This window comes from Haliotis rubra, unplaced genomic scaffold (assembly GCF_003918875.1).
Source record: "Haliotis rubra isolate DU_JTF1 unplaced genomic scaffold, ASM391887v1 Scf576, whole genome shotgun sequence".
NCBI classification, from domain to species: domain Eukaryota; kingdom Metazoa; phylum Mollusca; class Gastropoda; order Lepetellida; family Haliotidae; genus Haliotis; species Haliotis rubra.
In genome coordinates this window covers 639,809-648,932 of record NW_025767275.1, presented here as the reverse complement: position 1 = coordinate 648,932, position 9,124 = coordinate 639,809, and the positions used below count along the sequence as shown (strand labels likewise).

The window sequence follows — 9,124 nt, the reverse complement described above, 5'->3', positions numbered from 1 at the left end:
ATACAGTCCTCTTAGCTGAAACTCATGACGATTTACAACATACACTGAATAAATTTTGCTGTATATTGCGACATATGGAAACTTAAAGTAAATATTACTAAAACTAATATTATTCTTTTTGGTTCCGGACCTGCAGCTAGTTATAAGAAATCGTTTACACTATATGATGATAGAATAGAAGTTGTAGACACTTATAAATATCTGGGAACTCTACTACACAGAAATGGTCGTATGAATTTTGCTGTTAAACACATAGCCGATCTTGGCATGAAGGCATCAATAGCGTTACTAAAACGTGCCAGAAATGTTAAGTTGCCACTGGACCTGCTCCTTTCTGCATTTGATAGATTAGTAGTACCAATATTGATGTATGGATGTGAAATATGGGGACATGAGAAGACTGACATGATAGAAAGAGTACATCTAAAATTTCTTAAATTAGCAATTGGTTTTAAAATATAACACCCTAATTTCATGGTGTACGGGGAGCTTGGTAGGGAACCTATTCAGCTTCAAATTTCGAAACGACTAATCTCGTACTGGTGTAAATTGACATTATCACATCCAAATAACAAAATAGCAACTTTCATTCTTCAATATATTACTAAACAAAACAAAACATCGAATAACTGTGTCTGGTTCAGTCATATTAAACATATTCTCTGTAGGTGCGGATTGCCTGACGTTTTTGACAACCCTCATCTATACTCAAATTCATGGATCATTTCAAATGTTGAATCTATCTTAAAGGACCAATTTTGACAATCGTGGACGAGCGATATGCAAAACTCCTCTAAAGGAATATACTATAAAGTTCTGAAGCGCTCTCCAAACTTCGAAAAAATACCTACTTCTCTCAGATGCTATTTCTAAACCGATCCTAAAATTTAGAACATGCAACCATAAACTCCCTATAGAAACAGGGAGATGGCAAAATATACCAAAAGAACACAGAGTTTGTAACTTATGTGACTCACATTTGATCGGAGATGAGTTCCACTATTTGTTTAAATGTAATTATTTTGCAGACATACGTAAATCGTTGTTAAAAGAACCTTATAGTTCCTGGCCAAATTTATCGAAATTCCGTCAACTGTTTTCAAGTAAAATATCTACCCTGAAAAATGTATCCAAGTTCATCAAGATTGTTTGCAAACACTTTAATTGATGCATCATTTAGTCATCTTGTTGTACATATTGTATGTAACATACCTCTTTGTTATACTCATGTACCACCGATGGTGGATTATTTTGAGTAATAAACGTGTGATGATGATGACTAGCCCAAACACATGAAGACAAGATTTAATGTTTTAATTTATGGATTTAATTACACAAATAAATGAATATAATACACAGATTTCTTCCTGGTCGTGACATTAATCTGTGCAGCAGGTCATGTTAACTTTTTAATGTTAATGTTTGTCTTTTAAACAAGTCTCTATCCCAATTTGAGGAGATGGCCCACAGCGTCAAGGAACTGCTTGGTGTTTTCAGCCCAAGAGGCGACACAAACGATGCTCCATCTCTCTGTACACTCTCTTTCTGCTTCTCTGTGCTGCTCCAAAGTCTATATGGGAAATTTTCGCTCTCTCAGCGTGTTCAACTTTCCTGATCACCTCCACAAATCGGTAGATGTTGGGGTGTCGATGTGGGAGTCCCCGGTTCAGGCGGTTGTGGAATCCCTCTAGGTTGTTGTTTGTCCTTGGACCTGTTGTTGAGTGATGGTTCCACAGTGGCAGACGGAATCTTGCGTCGTCGTCGACCCAGGTACTCACCATGTAATCGTTGAAGGTGGCCGCTCTTGGTACATCGGGAGCGTCGTCCATGGCGTCAACCCACGTGTCCTGGATACTGTTCTGGGGTAACAGGGGTAGTCCAGCCCTCCTTCTTACCCATCTGGATATTTCCAGATCCTCTCTGTAAGCAACAGCAAGTCCCAGATCCTGGACCTTCCTCTAAATGGCCTGGCAGTAGTGGAAGAAGCAACCCTTTACTTCAGGAGTCGGAAACTCTCTCTCTATAGCATGAATGGCGAAGACCAGCCATGTTGATGTCATGTTAGTTTGTTTCCAACATTTATATACCATGCTAAGTCATCTCAAATTACTTGTCTCATCTCAGTGTCAATTTCAACATTTACTTCATTTCAACTTAACAAACTTTCTCTAACCAAGAACACCTTAATCCTTTCTAATTTGTATACACAACACTTTAATCGCTCCCATGGGTAAGTTCATTATGCCAGACAGGTAAATGCCGTGTGTTGTTTTAAATAATTGTAGGGGTACTGGGATGTAGGGGTAATGGGATACAACCGTTATTCCCCACTCATTAGGTGTCACCGGTCGATATATGGTCTGATCCCTGAGCTGGTCTATTAAGGCGAGTTTACTTAGCTAGCTACGTGTTGTTTTTAGCGGCTTGTTGTTGTGCTTGGGGTTCAAATTCATTCATGCTTGAGCGGGAACTTAGCTTTAATAAATGGTTGTATCAACAATGTGGTTGGTTACTAATCTGGATCATTTTCCGTCCAGTCTCCCTGGATGGTAGTTGGCACAGTGACACTACCCGATACAAAACCCTTTTGATCCTCATGGATAATCAGTGGTAAAATTGGGTTTATCCTATATGCAAATGTCGATGCTGCTAATATATAAGTAGTACTTAAAAGAATAATAGGGGGCCATTTTTTTAGAAAGAGGTTTGATTTGTTTTCTTTAGGTAAGCAAGTGATTAGGTCTTGTGTTTGGCTAGTAGAAAAGGCGCCTATTTTATAATGCATAATTTAAAGCATGTATCAAATATTTATTGAGGTCTAACTATAAATACTTCTGGGCCAGGGTCCCGTTGTACAAAACAACCTTTACTAAGGTTGAACTTAGTCACTAAGGTTGACCTTAAGGTAACCTTAACATAAAGTTACGCCCGTTGCACAAAGCTACCTTTGGTCAACCTTAACTCTGGAAGGATACTTAGCGTCAACCTTAGCTAAGGTTGAAATCTTTAGTGCCGGAGATACAATTATGTCCGTAGTTACGGTTGTGAGTTATCTCCCCTGCTCGTATCAGCAGACGACTAGTGTTATCAATACTTCGGCATGGCAGAGGCGTCTACTAGCAGTGCACGAAAACGGAACAGGTTGTCAAACTATACACCGAGCGAGCTAACAATGCTGGCCGATGAGGTGAAGTGTCGAAGCCACATCTTGTTTGGATCTTTTTCTTCATCTATTACCAACCAAACTAAACTGAAGGAGGGATGCAATAGCTGCAAAGTAAGTGTCTTCATTTTTTATCTTAGCAGATAGCATTGAATGTTTTGTAATCGCACGCTTGTCTATGTATCATTTATGTTATGATACTAAGTTCACAACCCCCCCCCCTGGGCATTCTATTTGTATTTCTGCTGAAAAGATTTAATTTTGATATTTTTTTGTATACACTGCAGGTTTGCTGAGACATACTTCTTGGAAATTAAAAGTGATAGACAAATTAAATATGACGTTCATTGGATATATGAAATATATCATATTATTGTCACTGTTCCAGGATAAGTGCTTGCTCTTCAGTGGAAAGAACAGGGGCACAACTAAGAAAAAAATGGAATGATTATAAGTAAGTGTCAGAAAGTGTGTGTGTGTGTGTGTGCGTGTGCGCTTACATGTGCATGCCATTGTAGGTTGTGGTAAATTAAGTTCTGTTGTTTTGATGTATAATAACATTATTTAAGCAAAAAGGACAAACAATTACTAGTATTTGAAAACATAAAAATAAGCTTTTTATTTACAATGTGAATTGGATATGTCAGGAAATAACTAATTTTCACATGATTAATTTACAGATCTCAGGTGAAAAGAAGAGCCATGGATGTCAGAAAAGAATCATCCAAAACCGGAGGTGGTCCAGCTCCAGTACCTCTGACTGATCTGGAATTTAAAGTAATCATTAAGTTTTAATTTCATTTTGACAATGTTAATTCAGGGATACCAGGATATAAAGGCTATGATAAAAGTGTTCTCTCATAACAACCACCACCACTCCCTGCAGGGTTACAACATTATATTCACATCTGTTGATTTATTCCTTCCTAGTACACACATATTGAAATATAAATATTTATGTTTTTAGGTTGTATCACTGATTCCACAGTGCCAAATTGAAGGGATAACTGGTGGATTGGAGTCTGAGGTTGATGAAAGTGAGTGTTTTTTCTCAATCAATGTCAGAATATGTTCCAAATCGTTAAAACAATCTTTAAGCTGATTGAATATTTTCAAATCATTTCCTCTGTTGCATTGTGTATTTTTCAATAATTATTACTGATAGTCATATGAATATTAGCTTGGTCTGACATTACATAGATGATTAGGTAATAAATAACATAAATCTTTCAGTTTTTCAAACACTGAACATGGTCAGTGATAGTGGCCTTCCCACAGAAGACTACTTGATTCGGCCTTCACCAGCGATGAGAGGAAGAGCAACGAAACACCTGGTATGCTTAATTAATATTTTTAAAGGCATGTTTAAAAGTTAAATTTGTCATCAAGTCAGTTAGTCACAGCTTAAAAATGTCATATATATGTACTTACAATGTGTATTGACAGAACTTTAAGTCCTTTAATTCCTTTGCAGGTCCTATATCAATGTATGGAACCATCAATGGTGATGAGGCTACCTCTATGGCTGAACCTGTGGAAACAGCAGATCAGCCATGTCATAATTCAGCCTCAAATGGTAAAAAATGATAAATAAAACAATTGGAGTGTTGTTTAAATTCTACTGTTTCTCTAGGATATTAATGTGATGTTACATTAGTCGTTTAATAGTTATATTAGGCATTTTAATATTTATTTAAAACAGATGTATTTTCTGGGATGTTACAGATAAGGACCTAAAGCTTGAACAGGGGCAGGCAAAGAAAATCTGGTATGAAATTGTTAAATATGTTGCATGAAATGTTATTTAAACATGCCAAAACTATTTTTTTCTATCCATATCATCATGGAATAAGAATTCTCAATAATATCAATAATAAATACAATGTGTTTACAAATACTTTTTAAGGCCTCTACAATTGATTTCTTCGTACATTTTTTATCGGAATGAAATGTAGAATGTTGATCAATGAGCAAATAACATGGAAGTGCTGGTAATGTAATATAAATTGAATTTTATAACATTTATTGCAGAAAACCCAAAGCAGCAGCCTTTCCAGATATGTTGCCTCCATCATGGAAATGGAGACAACAAAAGCGGATGCCCTCAAAGAGCTGATTGAGGTAAAAAGAAGATGTTAAAAATATCGGAAGACCATCTCACTTTAGAGCGAGAAAGACTTGATCTGGAGAAACTGCAAAATTTCAACTGCTGCAACATATGCTGATGAATCCAGGCAACAAATCTCCCAATACTCTTTTCCCAGTTATCCAATTTATGTATTCTTCCTAACCATGATAACATCCCATGTGCATCTTACCTGTGTTTAAAAGCAAAATATTCATAATTTTTGTTGTTATCTATTTTGATATCTGCAAATACATGTTCATCTATGTTACTGTAATAAACATAAATACATGCATTTAATCAACCTATGGCTACTGTATTTTGTTTGCTTACAGTCTATGTAAATCTCTCTGCAATCAGCTTCCTCCTTGTTGAACATCCATCCTGGCTAGAGACAGGACAGTTTTCCCCAGTAGCATGATCAACTTCCATGTCAGTGTCATCCTGGTGGTGGTGCAATATTTTTGTCTATGCAGAAGTTGTGCAGCTTGAAAGCAGCCATGATTACAGCCACACATCTTTGTGGACTGAACCATAAACATCCAGTAGACTTATGGAGACATCTGAAAAGTCAGATAAACATTACTGTAGTTACGGTAAAAAGTTATGCCTTAAATATTATGTTTGTACAGTTTCTAGTTATGTTCAATTTCAACTAAATTTTCCATAAACAAATAAATGATATTCTTTATCAGGTGAAACATTAATGTTCTTCACTGGTTGTATTATTCTTTAAATTAACACACAGATATAAATTTAATATTCTCATGTACATTATGAATATTACAGCTCAAAAGATAATCGAACTATCCTGGTGCACTTATACAATGGAATATATAACAAAAAGGAGGAAATCAAGAAGCCTTTAGCTTATTCTTAATCCAAAGAGTAATACTATATATATCTATATTTTGTCATATCACCATTCATACACAAATGGAACCATGAATATAATACCTGAATCTTGACTTTAACACTCCAAATGCCCTTTCAACTGTGTTCCTTGTCCTGATATGGGCTGCATTGTACCTCTGTTCTGGCTTTGTCTGAGGATCTGCTAAGGGGGTCAGCATCCAAGGTCTGCATGCATATCTGTACAATGAGTATGAGGTACATAACATTAATTTTTTTTAAATGTATGATATCAATAATTGGTATAGCAGCGATTATACTTGGGCTACACAGGAATGATATATCTGTTTACTGCACTTCAAACGTATAACTACCACAACATATACTGATGACTATGGTTAAATGGTTTTACCCTGTGAATCGCTGCGTAGCCAGCCATCAGGTGCAGTTTCTTCCATCTTCATGCCAACTTGACTGTTACTCCATATCAGGGAGTCATGAGTTGAACCAGGCCACTTGGCAACCACGTTGGTAAAACTGAAATGGTGAACGTCGTTAAAGTAACCGATGACAGTGTATTTCTTTCTAACTTATTACTTTCACGCCGATATTCCTGCAACTTCTTCTGTAACTTGCTGACCTGTCAAATCAGTAAAATCAACACCGTGCACAGAATAATTTGGAGCAAAATGTTTGTTTAAAAAGAATTTATTTACTTAAACTAAATGAATTCTGACAGAAAATAATCCTGAAACGATTGCTGTATAAATGGGTACAATAAATTACTAATTTAAAACAGACTGAAAATGCAGCTCGTTTCATTTGACAAGAAAGTAGTTTCGGCTCGTTTGTAAGGGTCAAAGGCCGTTGCTAATGTAAACAGAGATGCGTAGTTTGCGGACCACTAACCAGTTCATCATTTTTCTTTCAACATTAAGAGATAGTACTTGGTAGATATCGAAAACAAGTGTAACTAAATATGATAACTTTAGACGTAAATGTATGTCTAGTTTATATCTTACCGGAGAGAACTGTCGCATATCGCTTGCACATTGATTGCATGGTATCCCTTGCGGCATACGTAGGCGGCTTCCTCGTTTGGTGAAGGTCGTTTGATTGGAATAAGTGTTCCGTCTACAGCGCCGAGAACTTTGGGGAAATGACCGACTCGGTAGAAATCTTGTTTAACTTTAGTTTGCTGTTCTAGACTCCAGGGAAAAGTAATATTGTCTAACACCGTACATATTGCATTCACCGTGCAATGGAAGCCCCGAGAAACACTGGATTTGTCCAGACCATGTAAATCTCCAATTTCAGAAAGAAATCCTCCTTTTCCCAGATATCTCAAAGTTAAGAGGACTTGTGATTCGACTGTCATAGCGTGGGAACGCTGTGTCGGTCTTTCGACCATTGGGCGAACTTTGTCCACAAGGCAGAAAATAGCTTCGCGTGTGAGTCTATACCGGGATATGAGTTCTAAGTCAGTCAGAGTTTCTAGTTGGATGGTTCTGTCTCGGAAAACACGCTGTTTTCTCAAACTTTTTCTAGTTTCATCATGCATCAACAAGAATGTAGCCATATTGTATTTACTCGAAATGTCAGCCTTAGCCACACTAAGGTTGGGTCGGACTAACCTTAAATTTTCACCTTAACTAAGGCTACCTTAGCGTAAGGTAGATTCGTACAACGGGACGTCAACCTTAGCAAAGGCCTAAGGTTAAAACTTAAGGAAATAAGGTAGCCTTAGAGCTAAGGTTGTTTTGTACAACGGGACCCAGGACTCTTTCAGTTTTAGTGATTCAAGAACTTCATTATACGTCAGCTCCCCTCCTAAGGAAAGTGATTTTTGAGAGTCTAACCATGGCACCGATACTTTAGCAAAATGGTTTTCCAGATCAGTCTGTGTACAGTCTTCAGTTTCATACTGTAACAATAATTCTACATGCATCAACTGTAATAACAGACACTCAGGGTCTCATCTTCTTGCACTGAGACAAGGTTGTGCACTAGCAGGTCCACTTAATTAACCCGACCTGTAAATCTCGCTCGTGTCCGTCGTCTTCATAGCCCCGGGATCACAAGGTTATACCTTGCAATAAAATTTTCAAATGTCTGTATTTTAGGATGACGGAATTAATTTCCAAGGGGACGAAACCTACCCACATTCTTGCACTTGCTAACCGATGGGGTGTCTTTAAGTTGGGCTAGTGATAGAGGTAGGTGAGTAAGGTGACTTCATGAATGAACTGAGTTAATAATTCACATACTCTTACTGTGTGTAGACGGACGCCACCAAGACGGTTGTTTACCTTAATTATATTTCTAGATGTATATATAGTGTAACGCTGCTCTAGGGCTTGGTCGAAACTGTGCACACGATGAGAGCCGAAGTTACCGGCGGGAATAAGCCCGATTGGTTTTACACACGTAAACGTTTACTTTTGCAGCTGTGTGTATTTATATACTTTCAATTCAAATTAATTTCAATTAATAATGTCTGTTACTGACCAATCCCAGCATGGTATAGCGTACCGACCCTGATAGGGTAATAAATTGTTAATTTGACATGAACAGATCTTCATGAAGTTGTAATCCGACCTTAACTTACCTTTGTACACTTGCAACGTTTGATTGCTATGAAGTTTATTGGAAATTGTCTTTTAGGGACTCCACGTCAATGTTAATGCATTGTGGTAATCAAACTGGGGCTTGGCGACCACTTTCTAAACAAAAGTTACACAAAGGTTACCTCTTTACTTTACTTGTGTAAGTGGGTTCTGCATTAAAAGGTAAAGATTTCAACGTGAGTCTTACTAATAACTGACATCCCGCTTGATAAGAGAGTGTATTTGTTGGCAAGGATACAATGTAAAAAAGTTGTCCAAGGAAATACTTTGGAAAAATAGTCATTGGCACACAAACACGTAGTTGAAAAAAAATTTCGGCTCATACCTTTAATTAAAAAACTATCTTGTTTCGCAGCT

The 9,124-nt window shown here is 37.2% G+C and overlaps 2 protein-coding genes and 2 long non-coding RNA genes across 4 annotated transcripts; 1 reads left to right on the top strand and 3 right to left on the bottom strand.

The window, feature by feature from the left end:
• Window positions 1–1,493: 1,493 nt before the first annotated feature.
• On the bottom strand, window positions 1,494–1,829 carry LOC124254572. The gene has a single exon (XM_046688396.1). The coding sequence runs from the start codon at window positions 1,827–1,829 to the stop codon at window positions 1,494–1,496; it is 336 nt and encodes a 111-aa protein (XP_046544352.1).
• A 1,622-nt stretch (window positions 1,830–3,451) lies between these two features.
• LOC124254578 lies at window positions 3,452–4,451 on the top strand. The gene is made up of 4 exons (XR_006892491.1): window positions 3,452–3,617; window positions 3,844–3,940; window positions 4,131–4,200; window positions 4,397–4,451. It is a non-coding gene; the product is annotated as an uncharacterized LOC124254578 (long non-coding RNA).
• On the bottom strand, window positions 3,753–4,637 carry LOC124254579. The gene is made up of 2 exons (XR_006892492.1): window positions 4,595–4,637; window positions 3,753–3,928 (listed from the first exon to the last, which is right to left on the bottom strand). It is a non-coding gene; the product is annotated as an uncharacterized LOC124254579 (long non-coding RNA).
• Window positions 4,638–6,538: 1,901 nt separating this feature from the next.
• LOC124254570 (putative nuclease HARBI1) lies at window positions 6,539–7,865 on the bottom strand. Its single transcript, XM_046688395.1, has 2 exons — window positions 7,163–7,865; window positions 6,539–6,677 (listed from the first exon to the last, which is right to left on the bottom strand). Exons 1-2 carry the CDS (start codon window positions 7,717–7,719, stop codon window positions 6,539–6,541), a joined length of 696 nt encoding a protein of 231 aa, XP_046544351.1. The 5' UTR covers window positions 7,720–7,865.
• Window positions 7,866–9,124: the final 1,259 nt, after the last annotated feature.